Raw genomic sequence first — 20,065 nt, 5'->3', positions numbered from 1 at the left:
AAAATTAGTTAAGTTGCAGGATACAAAATAATACAAAGTTGTGTTTCTAGACAATAATAGTGAAATTAAAAAAATAATCCCATCTAAAATTTCATGAAAAACAATAGAATACCTAAAAACGTTGAAACATCGATTATATACTGAAATGTATAAAATAATGATAAAAGAAATTGAAGACTATGCAAGTAAATGGAAAGGTACTTTGCTCATAGATTATATGAAATAATACTGTTAAAATGTCCATGCTACCCAAAAATAATCTATAGATCCAATGCAACCTTATCAAATTATAATGACGTTTTTCACAGAAATAGGAAAAAGAAAGCACTTCTAAAATATATATGAATCACAATAAAAGACTCCTAATAGCTAAAGCAATCTGGAGACCAAAAAAAAAAAAAAAAAAAAGATGTAGGCATCATACTCCCTAATTTCAAAGTATATTGCAAAGCTATAGTAATCAAAACAGTATGGTACTGGCAAAAGAAAAATAGATACATAGAAGAGAAAGCACAGAAATAAGCCCATGCAAATATAGTGAATTAGCTTACAACAAAGGGAGAAAGAGTATACAATGGGGAAAGAATATTTTTTCAATAAATTATGCTCCGAAAATGAGATATCCATATGCAAAAAAAAGAAAGAAATTAGACCCTCTCTTACACCATACATAAATCTCAGCTCAAAATAAAATAAAAACTTTAATGTAAGACATAAAACTCCTAAAAGCACACATGGTAAGCTCCTTGACAAAGATCTTAGAAATTATTTTTAGTATTTGACAAAAAATTAAAAGGCAACCATGGCAAAGAAAAAGGCAACCAAAGCAAAAATAAACAGGTGGGGCAAAATCAAACTAAAAAGCTTTTCTACACAGCAAAAGAAACCATCAATAAAATAAAGCGTTTCCAACATGGCTGCAGAGTAGGTGTCAAACTGCATTTACAACTAAATAGAGCAATCAACCTGAATGACCAACTGAAGACTGGATGAACTTAAATATCTATAATAACCAAGCATTTACAAGAGAAGCCATCTAGAGGCTGGTAAGGTTGGAGATGCTGAAATGTTTGGATTATAAGAAAATACTATGAACAATTATATGCCAACAAGCTGAACAATGTGGATAAAATAGACAAATTCCTAGAAAAATAAAATCTCCCAAAACTGAATAAGGAAGAATAAAAAACCTGAATAGGCCAATAACAACTGATGAAATAGAACAGTAAACTCCCACCAAACAAAAGCCCAGGTCTGGACAGCTTCACAGGAAGTTGTACCACAAATTCAAAGAAAAACTAACAACTACTCCTCAAAGTATTTCAGAAAATCCCAGAGGAAGGAACACTTTCAAACTCTTTTTATGAGGCCAGCATTATCCTAATTCAAAAAACCAATAAAGGAAGAGAATTACAGTCCAACATCACTGATGAACATAGGTGCTAAAATCTTCAACAAAATATTAGCAAATCGCATCCGGTAATATATTAAAAAGATCATATACCATGATCAAGTGGGATTTTTTTCAGCGATGCAAGGCTGGTACAATATTCACAAATCAATACACATGATACATCACATAAACAAATTGAAAAGACAAAACAGATGATTATATTAATAGACACTGAAAAAGCATTCAACAAAACACAACACGCATTTTTGATAAAAACTCTCAGCAAAGTAGGAAAAGAGGGAACATATCTCAACATGATAAAGGCCATGTATAACAATCTACAGCCAACATCATACTCAACAGGCAAAAACTAAAACCATTTCCCCTAAGAACAGGAATAAGAAAGGAATGCCCACTTTTACCACCCTTGTACTGGAAGTACTGCCCATAGCGATTAGACAAGAAGAAGAAATAAAAGGCATCCAAACTGGAAAAGAAGTAAAACTGTCATTATTTGCAGGTAACATGGTATTGTACATAGAAAACCCCAAAGGCTCCATCAAAAAACTACTAGACTTAATAAATTAATCTGGCAATGCTGTAGGATACAAAATTAATACCCAGAAATCTATGGTTTTTATATCTACCAGTAATGAACTCCCAGAAAGAGGAAGTAAAACAAAAACAAAAACGAACAAACAAACAAAAAAAACCAGCAATCCCCATTTACCACTGGAACAAAAAAAAATTAAGATACCTAGGAAAATACTTAACGAAGGAGGCAGAAGACCTATACTGGGAAAATTACAGGATATTGAAAAGAGATAGAGGAAGACATAAACAAATGGAAGAATAAACTATGTTCATGGATAGGTAAATCAACATCATTAAAATGTCCACACTACCCAAAGCAATCTATAGATTCAATGCAATCCCCATTCAGATACTAAAAAAATATTTCACAGACATAGAACAAACTCCCCAAAAATTCATCTGGAATAAAAAAAATATTCTGAATAGCCACAGCAATTCTGAGAAAGAAGAACAAAGTTAAAGGGATCACAATACCAGATATCAAGCTATATTATAAAGCCACTGTTCACAAAACTGCTGGGTACTGGCACAAGAACAGACATATAGACCAATGGAACAGAAAACCCAAAAGTCGACCCAAGCCATTATGCCCAATTAATATTTAAAAGGAGGCAAGAGGATACAATGGTGTCAAAATAGTCTCTTCAATAAATGGTGCTGGGAAAATCAGACAGATACATGCCAAAAATGAAGCTAGACCACCTACTTACACCATACACAAAAATAAACTCAAAATGGATAAAGGACTTAAACATAAGGTGGGAAACAATAAAAATCTTAGAGGAATCCATAGGTAGCAAAACATCAGAAATACGTTGTAGCAAAATCTTTACCAATACAGCTCCCACGGCAATGGAAACTAAGGAGAAAATAAACAAGTGGGACTACATCAAAATAAAAAGCTTCTGCACAGCAAAAGAAACCATAAACAAAACAATAAGAGAGCCTAGTACATGGGAGACATATTTGCCAATGTTATCTCCAATAAGGATTTAATCTCCAAAATTTACAGGGAACACATACAACTTAACAAAAGGAAGATAAACTATCCAATCAAAAAATGGACAAAGGACCTAAATAGACACTTTCCGAAAGAGGACATACAGAAGGCCAAGAGACATATAAAAATATGCTCAAAGTGACTAATTATCTGAGATACGCGAATCAAAACAGCAATGATATACTACCTCACACCTGTAAGAATGGCAATCATCAACAAATCAAAAAATGTGAAGTGCTGGGGAGGATGTGGAGAAAAAGGAACACTGCTGCACTGCTGGTGGGAATGCAAACTGGTGCAGCCACTGTGGAGAACAGTATGGAGTTTCCTCAAAAAACTGAAAATGGAACTCCCATTTGACTCAGTGGTCCCACTTCTAGGAATATATCTCAAGAAACCAGAAACCCCAATCAGAAAGGATATATGCACCCCTATGTTCATAGCAGCACAATTCACAATAGTTAAGATTTAGAATCAGCCTAAGTGTTCATCAGCAGATGAGGGAATTAAAAAACTATGGTACATCTATGCAATGGAATGCTATGCTACAATAAAAAGGAAGGAACTCCTACCATTTGCAACAGCATAGATGAAGCTGGAGAGTATTATGCTAAGTGAAGTAGAGAAAGATAAATGTCACATGGTCTCACTCATATTTGGAACATAATGAACAACAAACATTCCAGAAATTTATAGGGAAAGAAAAAAAAAAAACCCAAATAGCCTCAGCAACACTGAGAACAAAAAACAAAGTTTGAGGTATTATACTACCTATATCAAAATATATTACAAGGCTATAATAATTAAAACAGCCTCATACTGGCATACAGTACTGTACAGGCATACAGATCTGGAACATAATAGATAGCGCAGAAATAAATTCATGTCTTTATGGTCAACAAAGGAGATAAGAACACATAAGGGACAAAAGCAGTCTCTTCAATAATGGTGTTGAGAAAATTGGACAGATACATGTGAAAAAAATGAAACTGGACCACCAACTTACACCACACATAAGAATAAACTCAAACACATAAAACATTAAATGTAAGTCAAAAAAACTATAAAAATCCTTGAAGGAAGCATAGGCAATAAAATCTCAGACATCTCTCATACCAATATCTTTGCCAATATATCTCCTTGGACAAGGAAAACAAAGGAAAAACACAACAAATGGGACTACATCAAAATGAAAAGCTTTCACAAAGCAAAACAAACGAACAAACAAACAAAAAAACAAACACAACAACAACCACCAACAAAAAGAAAAAGGAACCCACTGAATGGGAACGCATATTGACAATGATATATCTGATAAGGGTCCAATCTAAAATGGGCAAAGGACCTAAATAGACAGTTCTCCTAAGAGGACACACTGATAGCCAAGAGACATTATGAAAATATGTTCAACTTCACTAATCATCAGAGAGATGCAAATTACGACCACACCTCACCCATGTCAGAGTGGCTACCATCAATGAATCAACAAGCAATAAGAACTGTTGAGGATGTGGAAAAAATGGAACCCTAGCGTATTGTTGGTGGGAATGAAGATTGGTGCAGCCACTGTGGAAAAGATTATGGAGTTTCCTCAAACACTTAAAAGTGGAACTGCCATATGACCTAGTGATCCCACTTCTAGGAATATATCCTAAGAAATCCAAATCACATATCAGAAATATTATATGCACCCCTATGTTCATAGCAGCACAATTTGCAATAGCTAAGATCTGAAAACAACTCAAGTGCTCATCAGTAGAAGACTGGATAAAAAAAGAAGTGGTACATTTATACCATGGAATACTATGCAGCGATAAAAAGAAAGGGTCTTTTATTCTTTGTGACAGCATTGAAGGACCTTGAGAGTATTATGCTAAGTGTAATAAGCCAGTCAGGGAAAGACAAGTTATCACATGATCTCACTTATATGTGGAATCTAATGAGCAAAATGAATTGATGAACAAAAAAAGATCCAGAGACATTGAAGTATGCAACAAAGTGTTGTATTTCAGAGGGAAGGACAAGATTTGGGAAGAGGTTAACTGATGAACTAATATGCATATCCCATGGACTGACAATAGTGTGGGGAATGCATGGAAAGGGGACGGAAGCAGGGTGGATAGGGTCAATGTAGGGGAAACAAAGGGACAGCCACAATACTTTTACAATAAAGATAAATTAAAAATAAATAAAGATAAAACAACAATAAAAGCATCACTGTAGTCTGTGTTCTATTGTTTATGACAGAAAAATAAAAGAATGCAAACTTAAAAAAAGAAAGTGTGATTGATATGTTATGCACACACACCAAATGGAATATAATTCATCTTTGAGAAAAAAGGTAATCTTGCCATTTGTGACAAAGTGAATGGACCCCGAGGGCATTATGCTAAGTAAAGTAAGAATGACAGAGAAAGACAAATAGTGCCAAGGATTGGATAGTAGGGGAAACAGGAAGAGATTGGTAAAAGGGTACAAACTTACAGCTATAAGATGAATAAGGTCTAAGGATCTAAAAAAACATGGTGACTATATTAATAAGACTGCATTGTATAATTAAAATTTGCTAAGAAAGTAGAACTTAAATGTTCTCATCAAAAAAGATAAAGTTGTTGATTTATATTCTACTTTTATTTTCTATTTTAATCAAGTAGCGATTACTCTGTGGAGAAATTCTTGCTACATGAAACCCTGAGTCAAAATGTACTTATGTATAATGTGAAGTCAGGTAGCATTCTACCTCCACCTTAATTCTTTTTCTCGGGATTGCTTTGATTATTTGAGGTCTTTTGTGGTTCCATACAAATTTGATAATTTCTCACTTTATTTCTTTAAAAAAAATGACATTGGGATTCTGATGAGGATTGTATTAAATCTGTTTATTGTTTGGATAATATGGCCATTTGAGTTCTGTTAATGCTTCTGATCCATGAACACGAGATATTTTTCCCATCTTTTCCAATCTCTTTTAATAATGCTTTTAATTTTCAGTTTGCAGGTCTTTTACATTCTTCATTAAAAGTTCATTCTAGTTATTTTATTCTTTTGGTCGCAACTGCAAATAATTTTTTCATTTCTTTTCCTGTTAATATACAGGAAGGCAATGGATTTTTCTACATTAATTTTGTATACTGCAACTTTACTGTATTTGTATATTGTTTCTAATAGTTTTTGGTGGAGTTTTTAGGGTTTACATATTTAGACTCATGTTGCCTGCAAAAAGGGGGTCCTAATATATGGTGACAGAATATTGGACTTCAGGTGGAGGGCACAGGGTACAATATACAAATCTTATAACATAGAAACCCATGCCTGAAACCTATTTGTTCATGTTGACCAATGTCACCCCAATACATTAATAAAAAATAATAATAGTAATAAAAATGTACTTATGTGAAAGGGCAGAGAAAATATCAGGACTTAGAATGGTAAATTTTTCATTAGTTTTAGGAGGATAACACCTAATTCACATATTTAAGTTTCTATTCTGTAAATAACATTTAACTCTAATAATACAATATTTTATAGTCAGATACATTTTCATTAAAGATTTAAAAACAATGCCAATTTACCATTGTGAAGATTAAGAGTAGAGACTATAAACAGGTGATATATCTCTGTATAATAGCCACTCAACAGAATTTAGAAAATTTGAGTCACTCATTCATGGGATGGATTGTCTTCCACTATAGATTTTTGAATTATCACTCTCCATTATTGTTTCACTCTTATCTTAGTTTTTGTTTCTCTTTATTATAGTCTCCAGTCACAAATGTCTTTATGTACATTAGGGATATGGCTGGCTGGGAAAATCAGAAGTGAGGGTTTGCTGGCAATAGTAATTTTATTTAATTAAGAAAAACTGGTTTGTTAGCAAATTTCTATAGAAGAAATCAACTAGCAATTTCATGAAACTACGAAAAATGTAGATTTTTTAAAACAAAAAATTCTAAATATGTTAATATTTTACATGTGTAGAAAATGAATCCCTATTAAAATTTCCCTCAATTAATCATTCATTTAAAATATTTAGTGCTTTGTCGAAACCGGTTTGGCTCAGTGGATAGAGCGTCGACCTGCGGACTGAAAGGTCCTGGGTTCGATTCTGGTCAAGGGCATGTACCTTGGTTGCAGGCACGTCTCCAGTAGGGGGTGTGCAAGAGGCAGCTGATGGATGTTTCTCTCTCATCAATGTTTCTAACTCTCTATCCCTCTCTGTAAAAAATCAATAAAATATATTTTAAAAATAAAATAAAATAAAATATTTAGTGCTTTGTCCTGTTTTAAAGGACTTTAATATGAAGATGAAGTCTTGATTTCTCATACTGAAACCCACTGAGTCAATAGGATGACTGGACACTTACTTGTCTCTGACTGAATACTGTAATAGTTCTACATTTTTGGTATATGCCATCTAAATACAGGTTAAATAGTTTAATATAAAAAGATGTGTTTAGCCAACTTGTAGAAATTAGCTTCATTGCTTATAATACCTACATATAATACTTACAGTACTTCAAATAACATAAAATACATTCCCACTAATGCTGCAATTCTTACCTCCTCTGCATCAGTACTGTTTAGTTCTTCTGCTTTAACTTTATTATAAGTATCCAGTATATCAGTACAGCTCTGGTCCCTAAGAAATATGATAAATCAAAATATATTTCAATACATTTTACAAAATTAGAAGTCAGTTCCTATGGAAATAAAGCTACTTCTTACCCAATAAATCGAAGTAAGACATCAGTTACAATTTTGGCGGCTTTTACTATAGGACTGTCTGGCTCATTGAAAGTCCTGGCATTATGTTCAATGTAGCGAACTTCCCACATTAATGCTGATATTCTCCTATGAAATAAAAAATGCCTTCTGTGACACCTAAAATAATACTGAATGAAAACTGTAATTGAAAATTTTTTTAATTTAAAAAATACCTTCAGTTATTCTAGGAATATACAGCATAGAACAACTAAGTAACTAATCAGTATATGTCAAAGGTGTTACAATATATAGGGTGTTCCAAAAAATGTATACACACACTCTGAAGAGTTATAAAGGCAGTGTTTACTAAAAAACATTTCATTTCTAAAAGTGAGCTATTAGCTGTTAAAGTATATATACATTTTTTGGAGACACCCTGTATGTATGTAACTCATAAGTGTGATCAATGTGCACTAGTAAATGTATATAGTTACAGTATTTGAAGCACAAGTAATAATTTATAACTATTGGACTACATATTAAAACTTGGAAAAGAACTGACCCAAGTCATAATTGATAGTGATTTGACCAAATACAAATAAATAAAAACAAACTGTTGAGATAAAGTTAAAAGGATGTTTAGTTTTCAGGGGAAGAGAAGATAAAAGAAAAGAACAGATTTTTATCTAGCTATTTTTATAATATATATTATTGAATGAAATTAAATGTAATATTATAAAATACACCCAACTGGTTATAACCAGTTCATGGAATAATGGTAGTTAAGACACAGGAGTCTCAAGTGAGAGCTGTGCCAAAATTGGCCCTCACCTGCTTTCCCATAATCACTCCACTCCGAACTAAAACCAAAGAGGGGAAAAAAAAAAAAAAAAAAAACACAAAAAAACACCTGGCTCTTTTTCTGTACACATTTCAGGGTAATAATTAAACCTAATTAACTGCTGTTTAATTCCTCAACAGGGGATTTACACACATGTTCAAAGTCTCTGTAGCACCTTAATTATGATGATTCTACAAACCACTTAATCTGCCTTAAATAAACTAAAGTTAACTAATTTTTATTTCACATGTGATTTGTATTAATTATAATTTTCTCCCTGTACTTATTCCCTTCAAACTCCTTTTTACACTGGATGACTGAGAATCTACAGAATAAAGGAAAATTAGTACTCTAAATTTTTAGAAGAAATTTTGCAGTGGTTCTTTTGAATGATTATTTATACAACAAAAAACACAGATCTTGGTGCATCATTACACAAAAAGAAAGGCAAAATACATAAAGCTATGACATTTATAGTAAATTATGATAAAACTAAACAGACCTGTAAAAACGATTTTCAAGTCTCCGCCTGATGGTGTTGAGGTCAGTTGGATATGCAACTACAGTACAATACAAGGGATAGGCACTGAGATCCACTGGAACGGCAAAAGGGCTGGCAAAATCTACAATATTATCCAAATCAAGAAAGGTAGTTATAAAGAACATTAACATTTCATGTTAACAAACAAAGCCCACATAAATAAGAAGGGGAGCAATACACCACATAATAAAATGATGATTCAATTATGCAAATACTAGGCAAATACTGTTATGATGTTATTATTTTTATTTGGCCATAGTATCTAAGACTCATGCATAATAGAGCAGTTCAAATCAGTTGAAATGAGACAAAATTAAAGGACTGCGATTAATTTCACATTTTTCTGGAAAAATGCCAAGTGTTTCAAGTGATATGTTTTAAAAAATATAACTAGTTACGCCAGTAAAATATATTACTCACACATTATCTTTATCAAAGAACCCAAAGTCAGGCTCAAGTAATAGCTAGAGAACCAAAATGACTCTTGAAAATATTGTAAAAGACACCTTTTAACCTGCCTTCACTATTATAAGCCATCAGAAAACTGAAAGTTTGTCATTACATAAAAAATAAGTGGGACAAACATATAAAAATGTTATTAAAACTAGAACCACTGTGCCTCTTGAGTTAAAAGTGTCTAGTGAAGCCAAAACTGGTTTGGCTCAGTGGATAGAGCGTTGGCCTGCGGACTGAAAGGTCCCAGGTTCGATTCCAGTCAAGGGCATGTACCTTGGTTGTGGGCACATCCCCAGTGGGGGGGTGTGCAAGAGGCAAGCTGATCAATGATTCTCTCTCATCGATGTTTCTAACTCTCTATCCCTCTCTCTTCCTCTCTGTAAAAAATCAATAAAATATATATATATTTTTTAAAAAGTGTCTAGTGAAAAAAATGCATGTCCTTGAGCAAAAGGTAAAATTGTGCTGGTTTTCCTTGTTTCTTCACATCCTCCTAATATTCTTTCAGATTCACCATACCTAGAGAAAGAAGGTGGTTGATGCCCTGAATAACCCGTTCACATTCCTCATCTCTGGAATGAGCTCCCCACTCTCCTTCCTGTGGTTTGTATAGCAAAGCAGTCAGTTCCTCCTGGGACACAGGAACACCAGCACCAACTTCATCTGGAAAGGCAGCTATGTATAAAGGAAAAAACAGAAATGATTAGTATCCAGTATCATGGCATTGTCATTTTTCTTTTAGAAGAATTATAATTCATTTTTAAAAGCATCTTGGGGGTCAACAGAGGTGGGGCACAGACCCTCACCCCACCCAATCTTGCAGAGGCCTGAACCCTCACCCCTTCTGCAGGAGGTCTCCTGCCCCCATTGCTGCTTTGCTTCCCATGCCCAGCTCAGAGACTTGGCCAACAGCAGCTGCCCTATATCTAAATCCAGCCTAGCACCAGGAATGCTCAGGGCCTACTCAAGAATGCAAATAATCCTTTCCACTAATATTTACATGGTAAACTAAGATTGTTGGTAGAGTATTAAATTTGACAATAAAATAGTAATCAAGTTTTCATATTAATTTAAATAGGCTAATTGAAATAAGTGAATATTTAAGAAAATTTAATTGTACTGGACAAAAAGCTGTTCCTAAAGTAGTAACTAAAATTTCTATTGGTAGTTCATCTCATGGTAAAATTCCTGAACATGCAATGAACCTAAAGCAGTCATATTTTTGTGCAAAAAATTAAAATGTAAAGTTATCAAGACTGCATTATAAAATTTACAAAAAGCCTCCATCAATCAAAAAAGGGGGGATATTAGGGTAATATCATGTAAGGAAAAATATCCTATAAGTAAATTACATTTAGAAAATTTTTACTTTACAAGATTAATTTTCATTTGTAATGCTAACAGCAAGATGCCCGTGAAAAACACACATGGTGTCTAAATAAGACAACGAAAAATCGTTTGGGCAAAAATAGAAAGGATTCCAAATCAATTATATAGAAAAGATTCCTTTATTAACTTTTGGTCGAGAATATGTTTGTATATTTTCAGAAAACAACTCCAAGACCATGTGGATGCCTACAACAGAGAGGAATTGACAGGTCTGCTCCAACCACCAAGACAAGAGGAGAAACAGTCCAGAGATGAAAGACGCTGACAACGCCTAGCCGCCTAGCCATGCTAGCAGTCAGCAGCTGTGCTTCACTGTAGGTTGCCTAGGACCAAACCAGAGAGGGTCGGACCTGCATTGCCACCATGTGCCCACCATCCAGATAGCATTGCTGACATGTACACATAGGAACTGTTTGACATTGAAACGGGGACACAGAACTGTTGGACAATGAAATTGGGACTCAAACATTTTTTGTTATTATAAGATTATTTCTAGTCTGCAGAGGCAAGATTTTTTAAAGGAAAGAAATGGAGGAAAAATAGATACAGAGGCAAAGAAGCATTGAACAGATGGTCAAACTACAGCGGGAAGGCAGGGAAGGTTGGGGGGAGGGGGCTGTAAGAGATCAACTGAAGGACTTGTAAGCATGCATATAAGCATAACCAATGGATACAAGACACTGTAGGGGTGGGGAGACAGATGAGGGCATGTACTGGGAGGTAGGGGAGGCTGGGGGGAAGTCAATGGGATAAAAAAGGAGACATATGTACTACTATTTGTAATATTTCAAACAATAATTTTAAAAAAGCATATTTACTTCCTTCTGGAATTGGCTCCATATCCCAGGGGCTCATCTTTTCTCTTTCATTATTGTCCCAGCTATTAAAAAATAACAAGACACAATTCAATTTTATATGATTCTTTTATATACTAGCATAATTTCTATGACTTATTTGGGATGAGATTTGGAAAAGGGCAATACAATTTTCCTTCAAGTACAATTTTGCTTACATATAAATAATAAACTTCTAATAGAAAAAACATGATCTACCAATATGAAACTTAGAAAGCAGTAAGTTTATTCTTAGTTTTACTTGGCTTTCCTTTTTATTCCAATCAAGGACATATTCAACGTTAATCCAGCATTCAGAATAAAATATTTCCCTGGAAAATTCCTTTCATGTTGAAAAGGTGATTCAATAAATCACTAATTTCTGTGAGATAAATCTACATTATCATAACAGCTAAAATATTATAACATCTCCAAAATTTTATTATTCCCCTTTGATATACAATATGGAGTGAAAGATTAATATTCACAGAATAAACATGTTCTATCATATTTGACAAAAAACTTTATTAGGAATATTATAATTAGGGATATATCATGAAGAACTAAAGTAAATGTTGTAGTCAAAACCACATCCAAACATAATACAGTCATTTCTGCCTAGAATTCACACTGTCAAATAAAAGTCTAGGTACTAATATTCATTGCTATATTCCAGCTGCAACAATTATTTTAAACACTGAATTAATTTCAGTACTCTTCATGAAATAATAGTAAATCCTGTCTAAAATACAGTTACTTACAAGAAAATCTGGACATAAGGGAGATAGAGGTAAGCCTTCATTCAGTTTCTGCTTTGTTTTAGCAGTAACGTGTACCTGTTTTATCATCAAATCCCATAGGCATTGTTATTATTTTCTTACAGTTATAGGTCTTGTAAGATTAGTTTAGTAAGGTAAAATTATTCCTGGTAAGGTTTATAGAAAAATCTATATAGTACTTCAGTATTATATCGGCCATAAAAGACCATAACTGTACTTACTGAACACTGTAACACTGGAAAGAACTATCAGGATACTCTGGTTGAAAAGGCTGCTGACTCTCCACAGTCCCAAACCACCAGGCATCATCTATTATACTGCGGAATCTATCACCTGCAATGTTTTTAGAAATTCTTACAATGGTGCTCTTGAGAATAAAGCTCTGTTCCCACTCTAAATTTACATTTTCAATTAAAACCCTCACCCAAATATTTTTTAAATTGATTTTAGAAGTTGGAGGTGGAGGGGGGGGGGGAGAGAGAGAGAGAGAGAGAGAGAGAGAGAGAGAGAGAGAGAGAGAGGGAGAGAGGGAGGGAAAGAGGGAGGGAGAGAGAGGGAGGGAGAGAGAGAGAGAGAGAGAGAAAAGAAACATCAATTGGTTGCCTCCTGTAAGTGCCCTGACCAGGGATCAAACCCATAACCTGGGTATGTACCCTAATGGGAAATCAAACCTGCCACCTTTTGGTGCACAGGAGGACACTCTAACCAACTGGGCCACACTGGCTAAATTGTGATATTTTGTTGAACCCAGAAATAGCATCGTAACAACTGTTGTTTAAGGTTTCAATCTGAGTTTTGCAAATAAGTGAATTGTACATTTTACTTTCTTCAAGGATTTTGATTTCCAGGTACTAGCTATCTTTTTAAAATAAATCCATCACATATTTCCATGTTGTTTCAAATAAATGCCACCACATATAATTTAACTTTTATCAATCACCTGAAATCATTAGGCACTCTACTTCTTGCACTGTACCTGTTATACCATTTGTTTCTTCTCTTTTTTGCTTTTTGCCTTTAAAATCACTTCATGCTAGTATTCTGTTCTAAATGGCTAAGGATTACAAAACCAAATCATTGTAGAAAATAAAGTTCTTTCCAAATAAAAGATAACTTAAACGTACTAACAGCAAACATTTGCATAGTCTTTACTCTGCGTCTGGTACCATTTCAATTGCTTTCTATATATTAACTAATTTATTGCTCACATCAATCTTATAGTGTGGTGTCATGTGATTCCTATTTTAAAGATAATGGAAGTGAGGCACAGAGAAGTTAAAAACTTGCCCAAGATCAAAAGCTAATGAGGGGGAGGGAAAGAAGTAGGAGAAGGCATGAGAGGGAGAAAAGGAGGGAGGGGTTGAAAGAGAGATGGAAGGAGCAAGCTGTGGTGGAAGAGAAAAAGAAAGAAAATCACAATCAGTAATGTTCTGTTTAAGAGCCCAAATATTAAGTACTCTATTTTAGGACAACTAACATTTGATAATTTTCTTTTAAATTCAGACTCGTATTCTAACAGATTGGAAAACTGCAGAAGGTTTAGAGGTTATATGATACTAGAGGCCCGATGCACGAAATTCATCCAAGAGCAGGCCTTCCTTCCCCCAGTTGCTAGCATCAGCTGCCCTCTGGTACCCAGGGCCCAGGCTTCCCTCACAGCCTTGGCTTCATCCGGAAGGTCATTGGGTTTAATTAACATTGTGCTTTTATTATTTATAGATATGCAATGTACATAAAATCACTAAACATAATTGAGAAAATATCTTTAATTTAATTTTCCTAATTTGGCTAACAGGTTTCTCCAGCTTACAGGTTAAACTAGTTTCTGTTAAATCAGAATTAAAGTTACTTTATCTCAAACTTAATAGTCATTAAGTGAGAATTCTATACTTACCAATCTGCCAGTTCCTTTCTTTGGCTTCATTATAAAACTGATGTAGCACAAGGAAGTCAATGACATCTGGCATATCATGATACCTGTACAAAAATTAAAGCACCTATGAACTAATATACAGATATAATAGTACATGTTACTTACTAACTATCCAAGGATATATGTTTAAAGTGTAGCCACTAAGCAAAATGTTGTAAACCTCAAGGTTCCTACAAAAGTCTTTACTTAAACTCCATCTGTTTTGCTTTGTTTGCGAGCACCCTGTCTATTGCTATATCACTTCAATGATATGAAGATGTCAAAGAAGGTTATTAAAGTTTCATATAAGTTATTTTTACTAAGGGCTTTTTAAAAAATATATTTTATTGATTTTTTACAGAGAGGAAGAGAGAGGGATAGAAAGTTAGAAACATCGATGGGAGAGAAACATCAATCATCAGCTGTCTCGTGCACACCCCCGCACTGGGGATGTGCCCGCAACCAATGTACATGCGCTTGACTGGAATCGAACCTGGGACCTTTCAGTCCACAGGTCAATGCTCTATCCACTGAGCCAAGCCGGTTTCGGCTACTAAGGGCTTTTTAAGAAAAGTCTGACCGTGGCCAGGGTGGCTCTGCAGAATGTCAGCCTGCACACTAAAGGGTCTCAGGTTTGGTGGGAGATAATCATTGTGTCTCTCTCATACTGATGTTTCTCTCCCCACCTCTCTCCCTTCCACTCTCTCTAAAAGTCAATGGAAAAATATACTTGAGTGAGGATTAACATAACACAAAAATATGAATTCATGTTATTTTGTCTCCTTAGATTTCAAAATTAACTTTAAGGAATGTGCCATTGACTAATTATTCCTATTTTTAACAGAAATAAAAGCAACTAGGGTGTTCCAAGTATACTGCTAGGTACTTATAAAAGGTTTTTCCTTTATTCCGCTCAAATATCCTAAGGAAGATATTAACATTTCCATTTTATAAAGAAAGGCATGAATTCAGAGAAGTAACTTACTCATAAAGATATATACATTTTGCCGAGACCGGTTTGGCTCAATGGATAGAGCGTCAGCTTGGGGACTGAAAGGTCCCGGGTTCGATTCTGGTCAAGGGCATGTACCTTGGTTGCGGGCATATCCCCAGTAGGGGGTGTGCAAGAGGCAGCTGGTCGATGACTCTCTCTCATCGATGTTTCTAGCTCTCTATCTCTCTCCCTTCCTCTCTGTACAAAATCAATAAATATATTTTAAAAAAAGATATTTACATTATATATATATATATATATATATATATATATATATATATACTCTTTAATAGCCATATATATATAGCTGTTTAAGTAAAAATATAAACCAAGAATTAAACATTAAACCTTGTTCTTTAAAACTCCAAGCCTGTAATACTGTAGTGTTTTCTCTCATATCAAGTCTTGTACTTTGCAGAATACAAAATAGGGATCAACAAACACAACACACACACACAAATACACAGAGCTACTCACTTAATGGAAAAAGACTCTCCGGTCATTTTGCCTGAAATGGGGTCCAGAAATGCAAGCTTCAAGCAGCATAGTGTAGGTGGTCCAACCTCATATTTGATTCCTACAATCTTAACAAACTCTTGTTCCTATTTATGAGAATATCAATAAACTATTACTTTAAATATAAATACCTTTCTAACATTTACATATTATTTTATCATTATTAGAACAATTTAAAAATTATCTGAATAACCAACAAATACTCTTGACCCTTATTAACAGACTGTAGTTTAGTACATGGCTCTAAACCAAGGATAAGCAAGAGAATTCCCTTGGGAAACTTTAAAATTCCTGTTCCTAAATTCTATTCCTATAGAATAGAATAATTCAGTAGGTCTAGGGTACAACTCAATCATATATATTTAAAGAAAATAAATTCTCAGGGAACTATGATACTCTGCCTAGTTAGAATCACTCATCTGGCAGAAATAGAGTATGTAAATAATGCACGTGGACATGTATGTGTACGTCTGGGAAATGAGATACACTTCTTAGCACCTATAATATTATTTTACAGTACCACTCTTATAGATTGGTTATCAGTCACTCTAAAAAACTGACAAAGCTGAGCCTCATGGGTACAGTGATTTGCTTGCCAGTTCTACATTATTAAACAGCAGAGCTAGGACTGAAATTCGGGTCTTATTCCAAAGCCTAGGCTTTTGCACCACACATATGCTAACTCCTATAATTTCCTAGAACCATAGGGTTAGAATCTAAAATAAGAAATCAGTTTTATTTATTCCCCTGATTCTAAAACAACCAAACAAAAACTCAACTTTAATCTGATTCAGAATAGACAGTAGCATCCCTATCTCCCAGGAGATGATTATGTAAAGCTTACTTGATAAGATACTTTAGCATCTCACAAACTTAATACAGTTTTTACAAGTATTTAAATCTTTACTTCAGTAAATATACACATTTGTATCCTTCCTGCTAAGCATCCTCACACATAAATCCTTCACTTACCTGGAAAAACATTGTAAAATTGCTCTTTTAACTTCTTTTTCAAGTAAAAACACCCCACAAAATAACAAAACACATGTATATAAACCTATGCAGAAATGATGGTGTATATATCACTATGCCTATTTGTGTGTATGTATGTATAAATAAATGAACATGTACTTATAGTTAGAAAACCCTTCTCTAAAAAAATACATACCTATTTTACTCAATACAATGAAGCTACATAGGTACTATGAAATAATTCATAAAGCACAAAAAAGTTCTGTGCTTCTTAGGATTTGTGATATTTACTATATCCTAAAGCAGCCAGAACTTCCAGGGTGTTTGTAGTCCACACACATAGTCAGTTTATAGAGCCTCCAGAATATACAAAATTTTGAGGAAAATATTTACATGAGGGAACTACTGCTTTGCTCTTATTATAGAATAGCATATACTGTAGGACCTAAACTTGAAGGAAATTAGGTCGAATAATCAAGATAATAGGTGGCATACAAATTCTGGGAAACAAAATCTAAACCTTGACACTCAGCTTTATAAGAGTACTAGAGGCCCGGTGAACAAAATCCGTGCATTCGGAGGGGCGGGGGGGCAAGGGTGCCTCAGACCAGCTTGCACATTCTCGCAGTCCAGGAGCCCTCAGGGGAAGTCTGACAGTCAGCATAGGCTCACTCCCCATGGGCCACTGTGCTTGCTAACTGTGAGCCTGGCTTCTGGCTAAGCCGTGCTCCCTCTGTGGGAGCACGCTGACCACCAGGGTCAGCTCCTGGGTGGCCAGTGGGTGTTACAGTGAGCAGTTGTTCATCCATCAGGCGGAAATAGGCTCTCCAACATCCCCCCGAGGGGACCTGGATTGCGAGAGGGTGCAGGCCAGGCTGAGGGACCCACTGGTGCACAATTGGGGCCGGGGAGGGACAGGGGAGGTTGGCCAGCTGGGGAAGGACTGTGGGAGGGCTCCATGGCATGTCTGGCCCATCTCGCTCAGTCCCAACTGGCCTGACCCCAAAAGCAAACTAACGTACCAGTCGAAGCGTCTACCCCGTGATGGTCAGTACATATCATACCAACTGGTTGACCGGTCAACTGTCTGCCTCCTGGTGGGCAGTGCACATCATAGTGAGCAGTTGAGCTGCCTTAGCATATCATTTAGATATTATGCTTTGATTGGTTGAGCGGCTGACTGAATGACTGGACACTTAGCATATTAGACTTTTATTATATAGGAATAAAGGCCTGGTGAACAAAATTCGTGCACTTGGGGGGGGGTGTCTCTCAGCCCAGCTTGCACCTCTCCAATCTGGGACCCCTGGGGGAATGTCCGACAGCCAGTTTAGACCCAACCCACAGGCAGTCGAACTTCCCTCTCACAATCTGGGACTGCTGGCTCCCAACCGCTTGTCTGCCTGCCTGCCTGATTGCCCCTAACTGCTTCTGCCTGCCAACCTGACCACCCTCTAACCACTCTCCTGCAGGTCTGGTTGCCCTAATTACCCTCCCCTGCAGGCCTGGCTGCCCCCAACTTCCCTCCCCTGCTGGCCTGGTTGCCCCTAACTGCCCTCCCCTGCCAGCCTGGCCCCCACAACTGCCCTCCCATGCAGTCCTGGTTTCCCACAACTGCCCTCCCCTGCTGACCTAGTCACCCACAAATGCCCTCCCCTACTGGCCTGATCTCCCACAACTGCCCTCCCCTGCTGGCCATCTTGTGGCGACCATCTTTTGACCACTTGGGGGTGGTCATCTTGTGTGAGGGTGTGACAGTTAGTTTGCATATTAGTTTTTTATTATATAGGTTGGTAATTATCTTTTCTCAGACACACAACCAACAGTGAGATGTGCATAAAATTGAGAAAAAGCCTACAGCCAAGTAAGGCAGTCCTTGGGTTACGTCATTTTTTCGTGGTTATGTCGCCATCTCCCATTTAATTGTAAAAAAAAAAAAAAAAAAAAAAAAAAGTTCCGTTATTTTGACGAATGTACATATGTGTTTTTTTATTATTTATTTACAAGTAGAGGTCAGGAATTGTTATCTTTCTTTTGATTTTTTTTTAACTGTTTCACTTCATTACTGCTGTGTATGTGCTCCATGTGAGTGATGTAGGTGCTTATGTAGGTGGGTTCCAACTTACAGCAAAAATCATGTTATGTCACGCCATAGGAACAGATCTCCTACGTAACCCAAGGACCTACTGTACTTCAATACCAAAGCTACTTTAATTTCATAGCTAATGAATTTGGCAAACTTACCCTGAGATCCATTTTATTCCATGGTTGTTTTTGTAAATTAACGCTATATATTTTTGATTTCCTTACAGCTCGCACATAAGCTTCATGTCCTTGCCTAAAATAGATAAGCTAAAACAAAGAACATGACATATTAAACAGCAGTCCTATTTAACAATACTATATGTTACAACATATATTCCTACAAATGTCCTCTTCTGTTTACACAAACATAATTATAATTTTGAAAAATATGTACAATAAATGTACCTGTCACCATCAAATAATGTTCACTGAGTACTCATGCCCATGTACAGCCCAAGTACTGTATAATAAAACTGTACACACAGTCCCTATCCCTCAGCAGCTTCATAAATTTCTGAGGAAACAGATTTGACAAATGTACATAAAGCCCCTATCTTATTTTTAAATATTTAATATTTATTCATATTTTAAAGTATTATGCTGTACTTCAAATTGTGACAGTCTAAGTTTCAACATTTTAATAGTCAGCCTATGAGAGAGAGAGAGAGAGAGAGAGAGAGAGAGAGAGAGAGAGAGAGAGAGAGAGAGAGAGAAAGAGAGGGAGAAAAAGAGAGAGAGATGAGCTACTAAATAGCAATTTCCAGAAATTTTTTTCAATTTTATTTTACAAGAATCAACATCAGAACTGGCATTTTATGGAAGGAAAATGAATCCAAGTTCTTGGTAAGACCCTTTACATCCTAAGACAGGATTCACTATGATATTCTGATTCATTAAATAAGTTTTTTTCCCATAGTAATTTTAAGGAGGTGGTAAAATAGAACATAAAAAAATCATACTATGATTTTTCTAAATTACACTGACACACTCTACCAATCAAAAATGTTTAAGTCAGAATTTCTAACAGCTAAAAATATAAGTAGAGAATGAAAAAGA

The 20,065-nt window shown here is 35.4% G+C and overlaps 1 protein-coding gene across 3 annotated transcripts in view; it reads right to left on the bottom strand.

The window, feature by feature from the left end:
- Positions 1–20,065, bottom strand: part of BRWD3 (bromodomain and WD repeat domain containing 3) — a 135,123-nt gene that overhangs the window by 14,793 nt on the left and 100,265 nt on the right. For all 3 annotated transcript variants that reach the window (XM_036439828.2, XM_036439829.2, XM_045582376.1), the window contains exons 25-33: positions 19,169–19,276; positions 15,914–16,038; positions 14,425–14,507; positions 12,752–12,863; positions 11,737–11,798; positions 10,049–10,204; positions 9,035–9,155; positions 7,713–7,838; positions 7,548–7,626 (exon numbers count right to left, since the gene is read on the bottom strand). In XM_036439828.2, coding sequence (XP_036295721.1) covers positions 7,548–7,626; positions 7,713–7,838; positions 9,035–9,155; positions 10,049–10,204; positions 11,737–11,798; positions 12,752–12,863; positions 14,425–14,507; positions 15,914–16,038; positions 19,169–19,276 — 972 coding nt within the window. The remainder of the gene's footprint in view (positions 1–7,547; positions 7,627–7,712; positions 7,839–9,034; positions 9,156–10,048; positions 10,205–11,736; positions 11,799–12,751; positions 12,864–14,424; positions 14,508–15,913; positions 16,039–19,168; positions 19,277–20,065) is intronic.

The sequence above is a fragment of the Pipistrellus kuhlii genome, unplaced genomic scaffold (genome assembly GCF_014108245.1).
Source record: "Pipistrellus kuhlii isolate mPipKuh1 unplaced genomic scaffold, mPipKuh1.p scaffold_m20_p_16, whole genome shotgun sequence".
Classification (NCBI taxonomy): domain Eukaryota; kingdom Metazoa; phylum Chordata; class Mammalia; order Chiroptera; family Vespertilionidae; genus Pipistrellus; species Pipistrellus kuhlii.
Note: the sequence above shows the minus strand (reverse complement) of the source record. Positions and strands in the feature narration are given on the sequence as shown.